The sequence below is a fragment of the Arvicanthis niloticus genome, chromosome 19 (genome assembly GCF_011762505.2).
Source record: "Arvicanthis niloticus isolate mArvNil1 chromosome 19, mArvNil1.pat.X, whole genome shotgun sequence".
Taxonomy (NCBI): domain Eukaryota; kingdom Metazoa; phylum Chordata; class Mammalia; order Rodentia; family Muridae; genus Arvicanthis; species Arvicanthis niloticus.
In genome coordinates, this window is record NC_047676.1 from 30,174,338 (window position 1) to 30,191,358 (window position 17,021).

At 45.2% G+C, this 17,021-nt stretch overlaps 1 protein-coding gene across 3 annotated transcripts in view; it reads left to right on the top strand.

The window, feature by feature from the left end:
* Positions 1 to 16,628, top strand: part of Egflam (EGF like, fibronectin type III and laminin G domains) — a 182,754-nt gene extending 166,126 nt beyond the window's left edge. For all 3 annotated transcript variants that reach the window (XM_034523297.2, XM_034523299.2, XM_034523300.2), the window contains 4 exons: positions 3,007 to 3,150; positions 10,403 to 10,486; positions 13,873 to 13,976; positions 14,706 to 16,628. In XM_034523297.2, the coding sequence (XP_034379188.1) occupies positions 3,007 to 3,150; positions 10,403 to 10,486; positions 13,873 to 13,976; positions 14,706 to 14,860 (487 nt within the window). In that variant the 3' untranslated portion in view covers positions 14,861 to 16,628. The remainder of the gene's footprint in view (positions 1 to 3,006; positions 3,151 to 10,402; positions 10,487 to 13,872; positions 13,977 to 14,705) is intronic.
* The last annotated feature ends 393 nt before the right edge of the window (positions 16,629 to 17,021 follow it).

Below are 17,021 nucleotides of genomic sequence, written 5' to 3' on the forward strand. Positions count from 1 at the left end.
CCTGTGTTTATCCTTATCATCTGTGTCAGATGATAATTCTCCCCATGGGCTGGGGGTTGGGGGGGGGAATGAAATAAACACAGAAACAAGAACAACAAATAAACTAAACTCAAAGGCATTAGTTTTCCATACAACCCCATTCTAAGCTCTCCCGATCCTTTTCTGGTCAAAGGGCCTGGAAGAATGTCACTTGCCCCTGGGGTTTCCAGTGTTCCAGTTTGAGAGGCAGAAGGAATTGGATGATCCGAAAGCTGGAGCGTGATCGCATCAGACACCCCCACCTCTGACCTTAGAGGGGGTTCTTAGCTCTCTGCTATTCTGTGCCATAGCCTGCAGATCTGCCTGGAGCCAGTTATGGAAGGGTTCAGCTGCTCCCAACCAAATAGCCCAGAGCCACTTCCTGCCAGGCCAGCCCTTATGTCTTCAAAGGTCCACTGTCCTCCTGAGGTTCTGCCCCTGTACAGTGAAGATTGCTCCCTTCTCTTGCTGTGGACAGAAGAGCATGATAGAAGGACAGAAGGCATGATACAAATGCTCAAATTACAGCTCTTGTTCCCTGGGGGCAGGGATGGGCTAGAATCTCAAGCTGCCTGTAGTTGTGGCAAGGATTGAGGTTGGCTCTTAAAGCGCCCCTCCACTCAGCCAGGCTTGTTGTGGGCAACTTCAGTTTGTCCCCCAGTCCTTTGACATTGGAGATGCTCATCTATCTTTAATCACCAGCAAAATTGTTTTAGAATTTTTCTTCCCCTTTAGTTTGGGTGCATACCAATAGGGAAAAAAAACCAACCAACCAACAAACAGAAAACCCAATCCTTAAAGCCACCCTGCTTTAGGATAGAACTTTGAGTAATGAGAAGCAAGACTAATTGAAAAATCTTTTACTGGGTTGTTTGGCCTGACTGTAGGCATAGCAGACTATTGTAGAGGTTTGAATAAGGATGGCCACCTCAGTCTCATATATTTGAATGTTTGGTTCCCAGTTGACAGCCATTTAGGAAGGATTAAGAGGCGTGGTCTTGTGGGAGGAGATAGACCCGGCTTCACTTCCCTAATCACAGCTTCTCTTTGTTGCCTTGGAATGAGGGTTTAGATGAGAAGCATCCCCAGACAAGGTGCACCCTTTTCTGCCTTGGACTCTTTCCTACCCACGGTAAAAGGTCATTCAGCTCCCTCAAAGCAGAGCATCATGAAAGGAGTCCGAGTCTTCATCTGCTAATGCTTAGCCAGTGGCCGCCAACGCCTAAGGGAGCTAGAGCTGAGGTGGCAGGAGATGGAGAAGCCTCAAGTCAGAACAACCCTGCTGGAGCACATGCATGGACATGTGTGGGTGGGCGCATGCACACTTGTGTGAAGCCACACAAATAAAAGTGTTCATGATCTACTTCAATTAAGTGCCTTTAAAGGGTCAAGTAACATAAACCTCAGCTTAAAATGTCCTAAACAGGGAGAGGATTTAGTATAACAAGTACAGCCCACATACAGCTGGGCTGGTCATTCCAGAGAACCAGCAGCATCCTCAAAGACCCCAAATCCCATCCATGTCTGCCATGGCACCTTCAGCATACTCCTTAGCTGCACACAGGACACTCGGGAGACGATTATCAGAGTGGGCAATGTCCTAGAGAGGTTAAAAGGACTCTCACTAGAGAGAAGAAAGCTTCCGGCAGAGTCCTCCTGATAAATCGGACAATAACTTATCTGTCCATTCTTAAACCAAGCATTGATAAGAGAAACCAAATTGGCTTGACTGATTGATGCCAGTCCTTATTGCCAAGGGAGCGAAGGAGCATGAACATCAGTCAGAGACCAGCGGGTTCCTCAAGAACTGTCCAGGGTTGGCTCTGTAGCCGGCCTGGTGGTCCCCTGGATGAGGAAGACAAGCTTGATGCCTTCCTCTTTAAACAGGCCAGGGTAAGCCTAGACAGAAGTTCGATCCCCTTTTCCTAGCATTCACTATGGAATGCACTGTACAGCTCTGAAATTGAGCATGAGAGAGACAGAGCTATGCTACCACTAATGGGAGAATGGAAAGGAAAACACTTTCTCCCTGCTCTTCTTACCAGGATGGGTAAGAAAAAAAAAAAAAAAAAAACAAAAAAAACTATCTGTGTCCCTTGCTCTAGTGTGTTACTACTGTACGTGTCCCACCTGCAGACTCAAACCCACGGAAGTGTTGCCAGGCAGCTTGTGAAAATCTGAACATCTAAATTCCAGGAGCCTTGGCTTCAGGTTCCAGTGGTGCTTTGCTAATGGGAATATTAACTTGTATTTCCTCCCGCCTTACCTTTGGCTGGAGACCCTCAGGCCACATCAGATAAACGCTGATAATTTTAGCCAGATGAATTTCTAAAGTAGCCCTAGGAGCTGATGGGCACACAGGAGCCCAGGGGCCTCTTTTCAGAAATGCAGACAACCCGGAAGCCATCTTGCTTGGTGTCCACTGTCCTCATAGCTCTGTCATGGACCCTTCTAAGACCAACAGCCACTCCATCAGGTCACCTCCTTTGAGTCCCCTGGCCTTGTCTATCCCCACACACACCCCACCCCCACTCCAGAAATGTCCTAAGGACATTCACTTCTTCTCATGCTGGCCTTCCATGGCCATGATTACAGCCCAGAGAAACTTCTGATTTGAGCCTTGTGGCAATTAGGAAGCCCACTTTCTGCTGCCAAAATGAGGGTCAGCTCCCCAAGAGCCATTGAGTAATAGAGAGGAAAAGAGAAAGTCTAGTGTATAAAAGCCACCTGCCTGGGACCGTGACATTGTCCATAGTCTTGCTTCATAAGTGCCCCATTGTAGGGCAGACACTGCTGCTCAGAGAGCATCCAGAACATCGGTGGATGGGGAGACTTGCAGGGGTGATGCTCCTTCTACTAGCCGAGTCCAAGGAGATGCAGCGAGGCCAGATTATCTGCACACCTGGTTGCTTAGCAAAGGCAAGCGGGGATGACTCAAAACAGGTGTTGGTAGTTGATCTCATAGACTGCATCGTGCATTTCCTCCAGGGTGTCTGGATCAAGGTCAAACGCATTCATGAGGTTTAAGACAACCGCCAAGGACGGCCTGTTGCTGTGGAGGGGGGACAGCCCCATGAGACCTAACAGTGACTTCATTTCCCTGGGTCTTCGGGATGGAGCCCTGGTATTCAGGTAACTTCCTCCCAAGCTGCCTTCAGTAGCATCTTGAAGTTGTTTTTCTCAAACAGTGCAGCAGTGTAGGGATGCAGGAATCAGCCCAAGCACACTCAGCTGGAGTTGGCAAGAGCTGAGGGCTCCAGCCTCATTCCAGTCCCCTGGTCGTTTTTTTTCCAATATTGATATCTATGCCCACGAGGGAAATTTACACCACTCTCCATTTTTGCCAATTCTAAGTTTTATTAGACTACTGTCGTAGTCATTTGTCTATATATCATCTCTCATTGTGTTCGGGCAACTGTGGCACCCTGGGGTAGCTCCAGAAAAGACTGGCAAAGTCTCGATAGTTACTACCTGGCCCTCTGTAGAGCAATTCTGTGCCTCTTGTCCAGTGTGTCCCTTCTGTATGCTTCCCACTTGTAAACTAGAAGACCTGGAAGGGATAGTGGCCAACTTGGGAAGATCTAAAACTATAAATTTGAGGAACCTTGGCTTTAAGTTCCATCTGCTTTGCCTTAGCTACAAAGCCTGAGGCATATGCGGCTTCGTGGTGTCTGCTAAGAGGAGACGGAGAGTCAGAATCTTGTCTCTAGAGAGCAACCCCACACCTGGATTTTTGTAAATACTTTAGTGGAATTAATAAGTCCATCCCAGAAGCACTTATTCTCTCTCTCTCTCTCTCTCTCTCTCTCTCTCTCTCTCTCTCTCTTCCTTTCTTCCTTTCTTTCTTCCTTTCTCATGTGCATTGGTGTTTGGCCTGCATGTATGTCTGTGAGAGGGTACCAGCTCCTCTAGAACTAGAGTTACAGACAGTTGTGAGCTGCCATGTGGGTACTGGAAATTGACCTTCCGGGTCCCATGAAAGAGCAGCCAGTGCTCCTGAATGCCAAGCCATCTTCTCCTGGCTCTTACTTACTTTTTAAAAGATTCATTTCCTTAAATTATTTTAATTCGTGTGTGTTTCTGTCTGTGTGAATGAAAACTATTTCTATTTTATTCTTGAAACGAGGTCTCACTGTATGGTCTTGGCTGACACTGGAACGTTTCTGTATAATCCAGGTTGTTAAATTCACTGAGCTCTTCCTGTCTCTGCCTCCCTAGTGCTAGGATGAAAAGCATTTACTACACAGGTTTGTTGTTGTTGTTGTTTTTTGTTTTTGACAGGGTTTCTGTGTGTAGTCCTGGCTGTCCTGGAACTCACTCTGTAGACCAGGCTGGCCTTGAACTAAAAATTCCGCCTGCCTCTGCTTCCCAAGTGCTGGGATTAAAGGCGTGCGCCACCACTGCCCGGCACTCCACAGTTCTTACTTATTTTAAATGAGTTTATATGAGTCTCCACACTGTGAATCGGATGACTATGCAACAGTTAAAGAATTACCTTGTCAGGCCGTGGTGATGCACATTGTTAATTCCAGAACTTGGGAGGCAGAGTCAGGCAGATCTCTGTGAGTTCAAGACCAGTCTCGTCTACTGAACTAGTTCCAAGGCTGTACAAAAGAAATGCCATCTTGAAAAAAATCAAGAAACAAAACAAAACAAACAAAGGTGGACCCGTTCTCCCCTTCTCCTTCACTCTACCAACAAAAGCAAAAGCTCAATTTCTAAAAGGTAGGGGCTGTCTCATTAAATATGGAAAGCCAGGGAGAGCATCAAGACTTCAGAAGGTGCTCACCACCAAGCAGCAGTGGTCTTGCAGAACCTGTTAGACATGTCAATCCCCAGGCGGCAATCTCACCTGGCTGCATTGTGATCATTTGCCTACAAGGTTCAGTTGTCTGCTGAGAACCTTGGCTTGGCTCTGGGTCTTTAGCCCCATAGGGATTTATTATTAAGGATTCCTTAAGCTTTAACTCCTAAAGGAGTACCAAAGTGAACATCCCTGAGTGTTCAGTGAGAAAAAATAAGGAATTAATCTGAATTGTAACAAAGGAGAGAATACAGACATGGCGAAGACTGAATTCTGGGGCTTAAGTCAGTCACATGCTTAGTTAGTCACATGGGGATAGTGAGGTTGCTGCCAGCTAGGCAAGGCTAGCACGAAGCTATTGAATTTGAAGGAAAGACATTTTGCAAGGAAATGTGACTCCCCCAACATCACACCTGCTCTGTGATTCAGCCTGGTGATGGGGGACATTGTCGTGGTATGTGGCTTAGGAACAGACCCTGACAGGTGAGGCTCTTCTCCAGCTCTGCCTTCTCCCCTGACTGTGAGGTTATTCAGACCACTGCTCCCCACTCTCTGTTGCCCCAAGGTTAGATGACTGAGGAGCTCTTCCCACCCCTGTCAGCTCGCTGCTTCAAAGTCATTTCTCTGTGGTTTTCCTGTGGTTAACCTCACTCAGGCCTCAAGTACTCGAGTGTGCCCAGAAAAGGGAACTGAAAGGAGCTGAGTAGAGGGCGGGGTAGCCCAACTCCCCTTCAACTGCCAGCTGAATTCAGTGCATGGGGACCTGAACAAACTGGCCACCGGGCTCTGCTCTCACCCCAGACCCTGGAGGAGCCCCTGCCAGCCCCCTCTCACACTTACCACCATTCTACTCCCCCGTTCCATCCTGGACTCGCACCCTAGTTTACCATTTCTTTCTTGAGTTGCTGAAGCTGTCCTTGTGCTTTCCTGTGTTCTGTATAAAATACATCTCTGGGGCCCAGGGAGGGGGTAGAACTGGCACCCCTATCAACAGCCACCTATTGCTGTTCACTGGGCACTTTCATCTGGGTAGTTATACATCCATCCACCCAACGAGGATGCACAGGAAAAGCTAGGCTGTGCTGGGAGCAAGCAGGATTATGATGTATGCAGGTGGTCTAAAAAGCCCAGCACACAGTGAGTCACCCTCCCTGGGGAGTTTGTCCCCATAGGGAGATTCCTGGGCTTGCCTACCCTCAGATTCTGATAGAATAAGTGTGGTTACTCACAGGGATTTTATTGGACCAAGCACCCCAAGTGTTCTAAAAAGCCCACCCTGAGAAACAGGCTCTGAAGTGACTTTGGGGTCCCACATACTTGATCCTCAATGGCTGTGTGATCTCACGTAAATTGCTTACCTTCTCTCAGCCTCTGGCTCTTTGTCTGTGAGAGAAAAGGGTAGTCGGGAGGGTTTGGGGGGGCGGTGTATCTGCACGCACCTGTCATCTCAGCTCTTCTGAGTTGGAGACAAGGAGGGTAGGGGTTCAAGGCCATTTTCAGATTTATAATGAGTTTTATAGGCAACGTGTACTACTACATGGGCCTTTGTCGCAAAATAAAACACAACATATAAAAGGATGAATAAGTCAGAACAAATTATTCTGCCCTTGAGGAACTTGAGTCAGCAAGGCCTAGAGTATACTCTAGTCTCCAGGGTGCACACACTCACTCTTAAGGTTGCAATGCTTCTAATACAAACAGGAGAGAGACCCTTAGATAATGGGGTGAACTCCATGTTCTAGCCTTTCTAGCTGTGGTGGTTTGAATAGTTTTGGCCCCCATAGACTCATGTGTTTGAACGCTTGGCCCACGGGGAGTGGCACTATTAGGAGTCGTGGTCTTGTTGGAGTGGGTGTGGCCTTGCTGGAGTGGGTGTGGCCTTGCTGGAGGAAGTGCATCACTGTGGAGACAGAGCTTTGAGGTCATATGTATGCTCAAGGTCCATCCAGTGCAGAAGAGAGCCTCGCTCTCCCTCTAACTGCCTGAGGAATTCCAGTCTCCTCCTGGCTGCCGTCAGATCAAGATTTAGAACTCTTGGCTCCTCCGGCACCATGTCTGACTGGATGCTGCCATGCTTCCTGTCATGATGCTAGTTGACTAAACCTCTGTAACTCTAAGCCAGCCCCAGTTAAATGTCCTTTATAAGAATTGCTTTGGCCACGGTGTCTTTTCACAGCAATGGAAACCCTAACAAAGATACCACCCTCACCCAACTTCTGATCCTATGCTAACTTGCCATTGAAATTCCTACCTGCAAACAGGAGTAAGCAGAGCAATGGAACTCTCAAGCAGGACACCTTTAATTTAGGAGGCAACCTGAACCCACAGAGAGAAGTCAAAGTGCTCACTGAAATGAGTATGGCTTTCAGTTTATTGTGGTTTGTTTCATTCTAGTCTGTCATATGTGGAGCATAAAAGCAATCAGGAAGCTTTATGAATGTCGTCTGATGCCCTCTCCCACTTATTTTGACCACATAACACTTTCAGGTACCAGAGAAAAAGAAGATATTTGACATTAGTAAAGTGCTCTGTACCATGGTTTAAAGGGGGCATTACTAGAAGTGTCACAACATGAAGGCCGGAAAATACCCAACTAGTTTCCAAGGCCCAGACCCAGAGCCACTTCTAGGTGTCCCACCTTCGTGGCTAGTCTGTCAGCCATTGATGCACACCAAGCTAGGTGACTTAAGATTCACAGTAGCAATAGTCAGGCAACACTGACAGAGTAACCAGGCAAGCATTTATTTATTGTGTTATTGACTTGATAGCAAGGCATGATTCCTACGCAGTGCACATCTTCTCCGAGGACAGTCTGGGGAAATTTAAAACATGTAAAGTTAGGGATGCTGGTGATGACTATGGTCTCAACACTTGGGAAGTAGAAACGGGATGAGGGAGGATTTCCAGGACAGCCTCAGCTACCCAGTAAGTTTGAGGCCATGTATATGTTGCATATCAAACAATCTAGGGGTAGTATAAACAGATGGTGCTTTGTAAGTCCTGAAATTATGGAGTCAAGACAAGAAACTTAAGTCATGAAGAAACTAACCGAGTTGCTCACCAACATGATGGAGGGATTTTTGTCTGCCAACCTCTATTTTAACTCCCTTGTGCAAGTTCTGTCCCTTCAGGTGAGTAAGAGAGCCAATGGCTACAGAAAGAATGAAGCCCACCCTTGCTCCACCTGGTTCTAATACAGTGGAAATGTTTTAGTCACAGAGACACTGAGTGGCACATTCGGGTGTGGCTCCCTGCAGTTACACACAGGTCACCTGATTGTTGGACCTGGGCATTTCTGACATGTTAGTTACATGTTTATCACCTTGGGTTCATGCCTCTATGGGGCTCCCCTCCCAGAGGAGACGTCAGGAAGTTAACTCCTGAGGGGGTATTGTCAATATCCTACTATGTACTGTGTTAGTTAACCATCTCTATAGTCCTGCAGGGAAAGCATCTTGGCCTGTCTTTGATAGAATTAGGTAAATCATCTTAAGTCACGTCACGGAGCTGGTAAGTTGACAAGACTGAGGATCCGGACATGTCTGTAGAATGTGAATACCTATGTGCTATCAACCATGTGAAGATGCATGCAGTGAGCTAATTCCCCAGCTCTGCTTCGTGTTCATCCCACCCCTTCTCTTTCTCTTCTCTTTCTCTTCTCTCTCTCTCTCTCTCTCTCTCTCTCTGTGCCATAGTGCCCATATAGAAACTGAAGGATAAATTATGGGAGCTAGTTCTATCCTTCCACTCTGAGGATCTCAGGGCTTGAATCCTGGCTGCCAGGATTCCTGGAAAGCACCTTTACCCTCTGAGCAATCCCACAGACCCAGGTTCACTCTTTTCCTCAAGAAGCATTTGGCTCCCACATAATGAATTCTCCAAAACCACACCTTCTGGCTATTGTTTCATAGGAGACACTCGATGTGGGAATATGGGGTGTAGAGTGGTGTAGATTTTAGGGTCATGGTGGCAGCTTTGTCCCTTGGCTTGTCAAGACAACACAGCTTCTATTCTTGGTTCGGTGCTGTGACTGTGTTGTTTCTTTGGGACTCTGTGAGGAAGTGAACGAGCTGTAGAAGTTTCTCTGGGAAAACTGAATGCTTTCTATTCTCACTCTGTTCTCAGAACAAGGGCCCCTGGAAGGAACCACACTTTATCTCAGCCTTCCTCTCACCCCTCCATGTGTAGACACCTCTCTTCCCACAATGAGGACAAAGCTGCCCCTGTGGGCCCCTCTCTCTGGATGTTTGAGCACGTGGTCTGATTGTGTTATCCAGGGAAGGTCTAGGCAGTTGGCCCCCTGCCCAGGCTGGAGTAGTCACTCACTAAATATTTGTTGGATCGAATTAAATTAAAATAATGCAATGAGCAGTGAGTGGCTGGGGAGGGCTATTTCTCTTGGGAAGCATACCCATGTCTTCCGATTCCTTGAGGGTGTCAGAGTATCTGGGAACTGAGATGCTACAAGGGAGGTCTGATGTTAAAGGGGGAGGGGCAGCGAATACAAGAAGTTCAATTTTATATCTCACCTCTGTGAGTTCAGGCAAATTCTCTTTAGAGTTCAGCTTACTCTATAATACTGTTTTTTTCTTTCTTTCTTTCTTAAAGTGAAAATGCTTAGTAATTTCTTAGCACTTCTGTAATAAATTATCATAAAATTTGTAACACTAAAAAAAAAATCAATGTTGGTACAGTTCTGGAGACTAGAAATACAAAATTCAACATGTCGCCAGAACCGCTTCATTGGCAGGACTGAGGGGGTTCTGCTGGTGTTTCTGGTGCTGGGTGACAGTTCTTGGTGTTTCTAGCTAATAGATGGGTACGTAGTTGCAGTCTTTGCCTGCATCACCACAGATCATTTCCCCCCCTTCCATGTATCTCTGTGTCCAGACTTCTTCCATATAATGGTACCAGTCATAGTGATTGAATGTTCCTCTCACCCAGTGTGGCTTCATCTTAACTAACTGCATCAGACCCTCTTTCCAAACAAGGTCATATTTGAAGGTTCATGGTGGGCAGAAATTTTGGAGAAACACTGTGCAAACCAATGCAGATGATAAGGTCTTCTCATTAATTCTGGTGCTGTAGCTATGATGTGTCCATTTGTGTTCGTGAATGACCGTGATGACCTTACAGTATGTGAAGTAAGGCCATCACAAAAAGGCAGCTGTCCTGTGATTCTACTTAATTGGGTATCTGGATTAGTCAAAGCTAACAAGTAGAAGGGTGGCGCTCAAGGCTTGGGGAAGGGGGAGCTAGAGCTATGGAGTATTCATTTTGCAAGATGGAAGTATCCTAAATGTTAGGGACATATGAATACTCTTAATAGTCCTGAAAGGTGCACATACAGTAGCTTAGATGGTCAAATGTAATGCTTACCCTACCACAATTGAAAATGTAAAATGTCATTCATTCATGTACTAAGCTGGAAAGCGATCACCTTCTGTGCCAGCCTTGTTACCTGGGTTAAGGACATTACATCCTGGGTGGCCTTTGGCAATGAGAGCTTTTGTGAATGGGCAGCTCCTCGAACTTGCATGTTTCATCATTTCTTTCCTTGTCTGTCCCTAACACCTTTAGCTACAACCTGGGTAGCGGTGTGGCTTCCATCATGGTGAATGGTTCCTTCAGCGATGGTCGGTGGCACCGAGTCAAGGCTGTCAGGTGAGTATCTACAAAAAGGGAGGTAGAGCCAGGCTACAAGCGGGCAGATGTATGTCCAACTTCCTTTCAGCCTTATTGCCTTTGAACTCACCTTTACCTGGCATCCTCACTGCCACCAAAGCCAATGCCCTTTACTGATCAGTGGGCAGAAAATAAACCCCTACATCGGCTCTGAATTGAAGCAGATGGCCTGGAGAAAACACCAAATCTTACTGTGTATAATTACTTACTATCATTTTTATATATATTAATATTTATATTTTATAATCACTTACTAACATTTTTATACACGCATATAATGTATGCGAAGCACATCCCCGCCATCCATCCATCTTCCCTCCCTTTCCTTTGGCCCTCTTTGTCCCCTTAGGCAACCTTACTTCTGCTTCCATATCATATGTACATATATAATTTTGTTTATCTGTAATTAAAGAGACCACCCAAGAGAAAAAGAAACTTCCATTCATCTTTGCCAGACAAGCTAGATTTGATTAATATGATTCTATCCAAGAGCATACATTTTCTGAAAATATGTAATTTTTTTCTGTCTTTATGGCTGAAAAAAATATACATATCACATTTTCTCTAACCATTGTGTGGTTGCTTAGTACCTAGGTTGCTTCTGTAACTTAGCTACAGATATTATTATTATTATTGTGGTGCTTTTGAACAGTGCTGCAATAGACATTGATGAGCAAGTATCCTGTGACATGTAGGGTTAGAGTCTTTGGGGCTTTATCAAGAAGTAGTACAGCTAGAACATTAGACTTAGTGAGCTGTCTCCTTATTAATTCCCATAGGGGTTAAATTAGTTTACATTCCTACCAGCCATCTATAAGGGTTCCCTTTGGGCCACATCCTTGCCAGTATTTGTTGTTATATGTGGAAAACACCTGTTAGTGGCTAAATTGGGGTGGGGCCTTAACGTCTCACACAATGAAAATTTGAGGCCATGAAGATCTTAAAGAATGCTCTAAATGCCCTTGCATAGGCCATCCCCGCTCCTTTAAAACAATATTATCTGACCATTAGAAGTCACATATGTTCACCTAGCCCCCATGACATATCTGTGCCCTCCTAATGCTAATTGCCATCCTGACTTGTGATTAACTTTGGGCAGATCATTCCTATGTCCTTATAATTTTGTCACGTGTGTCCTTACTCCTAACAATATTTTTCTTAGAAAAATAAAATGCAAGTCCAAATCAGCAATGTCAATACTGCACCCACCTCTAAATCCAAGTCCAAGAGAAAAAGATTTGAGACTGGATTGCAGTTCCCTGAAAATGTACTGTAACCCTTGTGGGAAATCAGCAGGTCACAGCAAATGTGAGGTCTGAGGGCCATGAGGATTCAGCATCATCAACTTCACCTTCTGCTTCCATGGCAGCTGTGTTAAGACCATCCTTATTCAGCCCCCTGCCCTGACCACAGGGCCTGCCTTGGAACCTAGAAGAGATATGAAGACACAGACCAGTGTTTGTCTGTTACCAGGCATCCCAAAGTCCAGATGGATGTGTTGGCATCTCAATAAACCAAATATCTAGTTGTTGAAAAAAAAAAAAAAAAAACCCAGTGATTTTTCATAATGCATATTTACAGGTTTGGATCTCAATTATTTTTTTCTAGAAAGCAGGTCAAATGCAAAGTCCAACCTAACCTCAAATCATGCCCTAGCATTCAGCTTGTGAAAGGCTCATTTCTCTCTCCCTTATTTACAAAAGAGGTTGCACACAGGCATCTCCAAAGGAATGTGAAATGCGTTGGTTCTCAATTTCAACCTTATTTAATCCCAACAGCTGCCCCTGGAACACCAGGCAATACACCCTGCTTATATCCGTGGGTCAAACTGGTTGATAGAATAGTCATCCACTGTAGAAGAGTTTAACTTTCATAATTATTGTGGATTGATTATGTATATGAAAATACACAATGCTGTGGATACCAGTCCCTTTCTAGACATGTAAGGAGACAGATGTTAAATCCATTTCCCAAAACTATATAAATTGCTGTGGGTAGAACCTAAAATCAAAAAAACGTTTCTGTTCTACCCCATGATTCAGCCCACACACAGGGATTTCATATGCTTGGGAGAAATATTGTAGTGGAATGTTCTCTCAGAAGAAACTCATATGCCAGAACATCAAACTTGACATATGCAGGCAGCTTAGTAAACATAGCCCCTCCTATTGACACAATCGATCTCAGTTATAGTATGTCTTGTTTTATAGTGAGGGATGAATAGGAGATGCAGCCAGGAGCTGGATGGGTTGGAGTATCTACTCATACTTTGTGAGGTGCAAGCAGGCAGGCCTAGTGGGAACTGGGTGGGCCAAGGATGTATCTGTCACATATGACAAGAAGGACTGGGTTGATCCTAATTCTCTGTAAAAGACTCCAGGTCAGAGATAGTAGAATAAACAAGAGAGGGAATCTCTAAGGGAGATGGGCTCTGCTTTGTACACTGTCTTGCTTTGAATGATTCTGGTCTTGCAAGCATGACTCCTAATAGAGTGTAGGAAATACTCGTGAATCCAACATCTCGTGCCAGATAATTTAGAGACCATGCTTTATAACCTTTCAGGTTCACAGAAATTTAAGATCTGTATTTTTCTTTGTGTGTGTGTGCACAAAAACAATCATATGATAATATGTAGATAACCACAACAACATGCTTCTTTGGTCAACCTCAATAGAGCAAGATGTGTGTCAGGCACTGTGCCCCTGTGCTTTGCATGGATAACAGATGGTCTGCATGAGAGCTTTGAAAGTTGAACTTAGTTATTACCCTTTCATGTATGGATGTTAAGCTTTTTCTTGCTCATTCATCTGTTATCATGAACCATACACTAATCAAGATGCCCAAGACACACCATTGGGGAAAACCAACTCCTTTACTTGGTGGTCTTACATTCCTCTAGGATGCAACAATGAGCAATGAAGACAACGAAGTGCATTATATCTTCAATTCAGAAGTATAAAAAATGAAAATATACTCAGAGTTGAGCTCAAGTAAGCTAGAATTGTTTAGAGTAATGGGGGGAAGCAGTGTAAACAAGACAAATTGTGAAGGTCATTGCCCATCACAATATCCAGGTACAAGGATATAAAAATCATTTCTAAACTACAAAGGGCATAGCTAGAAGAAATTCTTGAAAACTCAATGAATGAAGAGATGGTATCAGGAAGTGAGCTCCGTTTGGTCCCACTTCCGATGGGACTATAAAAGATGGCATTTGTGGGGTTTTTTTGTTTTTGTTTTTGTTTTTTTGACAACCTCATTACATTGCATATAGTTGGCACTTTCATCCCTCTAAACCAAAACGACTGCATTAACTCCAACGGTGATAGTTTATTTCATTTTGTTTGTTTACTTTGCTTTGTAGGGATGGTCAGTCTGGGAAGATTACGGTGGATGACTATGGAGCCAGAACAGGCAAGTCACCGGGCATGATGCGGCAACTTAACATCAATGGGGCTCTGTATGTGGGTAAGTGACCTTGACCAAAGCCTAATCTGTCAGGCCTTTTCCTCCTTTCCCTCATTAGACCTTTATTTGTTGTCCCAGGGTTGTCTACTCCACAGGGTCAATCAAATACCTGGAAATCGGGAAGCTGTCCAAATAGTCTATTCTTCCATTTTCTGACTCACGGCTGAGGTGGCAGGAAGGGACTCACTCACATTGCTTTTGTGCTCTGGAGTGATCCATGGGGGGTGGGGGTGGGGCAGGAACCATACTTTTTTGTTTATAGAATAGGAACCTTCTAAATATAGCTACATGAACTCTCTCTGAGGAAGGAGACTCCAGCTGTGTGTGTCCTCTCTCAGAATAGAATGGGTAGAACTCCTATAAATGGCTAATCATGTACTATGCAGATGAAAAAAAAAAAAAAGCATGAATTGGTACCTTTTGTGTTTTCTAAGTGAGCTTAATTAAAAACAGCCAAGACAGCACCTATTGTTGACATCACGCAACATTTAAAAATCTATTGGAGAACTATTTGGTTTTAAGGTTGTCAGCTGAGCCAAAAATCACACCTCAGATGGACCTTTGTAGCCTCCAGAGGTGTATTCAACTGATCAAAATCAATCTAATATGTGTGATGTACTAGATACTCTGTCCTTGGCCAGGGGACACTTGAGTGGACCATAAAGAACCTCCAACAGGTGGCACCTCTTCTTGGTTCATTCTCTCTCCCACCCCTTTGCCTCCTTGCAGGTGGAATGAAGGAAATCGCTCTGCACACGAACAGACAATACATGCGAGGCCTTGTGGGCTGCATCTCCCATTTCACACTGTCCACCGATTACCACATTTCCCTCGTGGAAGACGCTGTGGATGGGAAGAATATCAACACTTGTGGGGCTAAGTAACACCAGCTGGCCTTGCCCGAGGGACATAGCCTCTATCCAAAAATCCCAGGGGCCCAAAAACCCTGCCCGATGCTGCACTCAGAGGTCTTGAAATCAGGTGTGTTTACTTTCATGGAGGACAAAGTACACCCTGGTGAGAGCCAAGATGGAAGGTCCCGGGTGGCTTCTCTGCAACACCCTGTGGACTGAACCCAACGGACTACTGTGGATAGGAAGCATTGGACTTTGTCATTCAACATATAGAGTCTGTGGGAGATGATACATCAGTGCAAGCTCTGGAAACTCTCTGCTGTAGCTCAACGGCTGTGTTGTGTTAAAACAAGTGAGAGGTAGACTGGGTGAGAAAGAGTGAATGAGCAAGAGAGAGGGGGAGACGAGAGAGAGAGAGAAACAGAGAGAGAGAGAGAGAGACAGAGAGACACCTCTCCAAATAGTATTAAAATATCTCTGCTCTTCCCTGACTTACGACACTGGCAGAAAGACTGTGCGCCCCGGAACTTCATCCTTCCAATCTTGTTCTATGGATTGTATAGATTAACCCCTTCCATGCCTCACTGGCTCACTCAATGTGCTCTGACTAGTCAATGAAAATAAAAGTTGGGGGTAAATTAAACATAGAATAATAATCAGACTGTGGCCTCCTTCCCCCAAGCTTACCTCTAATGCAAACATTCTTTTTTATGATGCAGATCGAAGAAAATGGGCTCCCTGATTTCGTAGCTGTACTTTTTGTATGCGACTATTTTTCTAGCCGCAGAGTGTCCACACTCAGGGTGTGCTTCTGAAAGTTAGTGGCTGATCTTAATTACGGCACACCTTCCAAATAGTTTTCTCACAAAGGAGATGCGATTGGGCCATTTGTAGTCTCGGTGGAGTGGTGGAGAGTGGCTAAGATGAGCCAGTGGGAGAAGGGACCATTCTCTTTCAGTATATGTTGATGGTTCAAGGGGATGAATATGACGCCACTGTCCAAAGTGAAGAGATTAAGAGGAATGTATCATCGAGGTGGGTCATTTACCATTGTTGTTTTAAGAGAGGGAAAGTGTCTGTAATAAACATAAATAAGGGAAAAAAGAAGGCTTCATTCAGTCATTTGTGGAGGTGTGACTGATCATGTAGAAGCCACATCTGCAAAGGGACAACAAGGCTACTAGAGAGTCCAAGGGTATGGGAGATTTAGAGATATGTCCGCAGCAGGGTCTGAGGGTCTGGACCAGACAGAGAAGGCTGCTTCTTTCTTCTGTACCATCAGCTGTGCCCTGTGCTATGCATACACATGACTGCAGACAGCTGGCTCCCTGGCTGGTCCCCATAAGAGGGCTTACTAAGGGAAAGGTGAGATGAATGTTGCCCCTATAAGTGGAAGGAAATATGATCCAACTCCAGAAAGAGCCTATAATTAGTCTCAGGCATGACTCTATTCTTGTCTGTACAGCATCCATTCAGCAGAGACTTGAGCTTTCCGCAAAGCACAGTTTTTAGGCATATTAAGACTTCTTAGAGATGGTTAAATAAACAAGAAAGGCTTGCCTCGCACTCTGACCTTCTGCCTCTTATGCTTAGGAGCCTTTTTGGCAAGGAATCATGGTAATAACAATAGTCCCAGTGGTCTCCCTCTCCTGCCCACGTCACCTCATGGTCTGAAAAAGAGGTGTGGGCTAGAGTGTGAGTCCCATTACCTCCCAGTCACCCTCACCTCAGCACCTTCTCCTGGAGGCTCCCAGGGCCAGTACTTCCTATGATAAAATAAAGAGTTGTTTTTGTAGAACATTTGCCTCTGGAAAAAAGATAATCATTGTGATTTTAGCAAAATATCCAGCTGAATGGAGGCCAGAGAATTGTCCTGCAGACAAGTTGTTGTTCTACGCAAGGGTTATCCTAGGGAAACGCAGTGACCCAGGGATGAGGGCCTGGGAGTGTGCATTGATTCTGAAGTCCTCTCTGGGTGGGAGGCACATGGGTGCTAAGGGGAGATGGGGACAGTGACAGGGTGATGGATACAGGCGGGAAGGGTCCTATAGGTGCAAAAGGAGTGAAGTTAGAAGGACCCGGAAGGGCAAGCAGCTTCAGAGTCTGAGTGAAAGACAAGAGATGGAGGATCATGACTCTCCCCTCCTCTCTGTGGACAGAACCCAGGCACTGTGGGATGAGTTTATAGGAG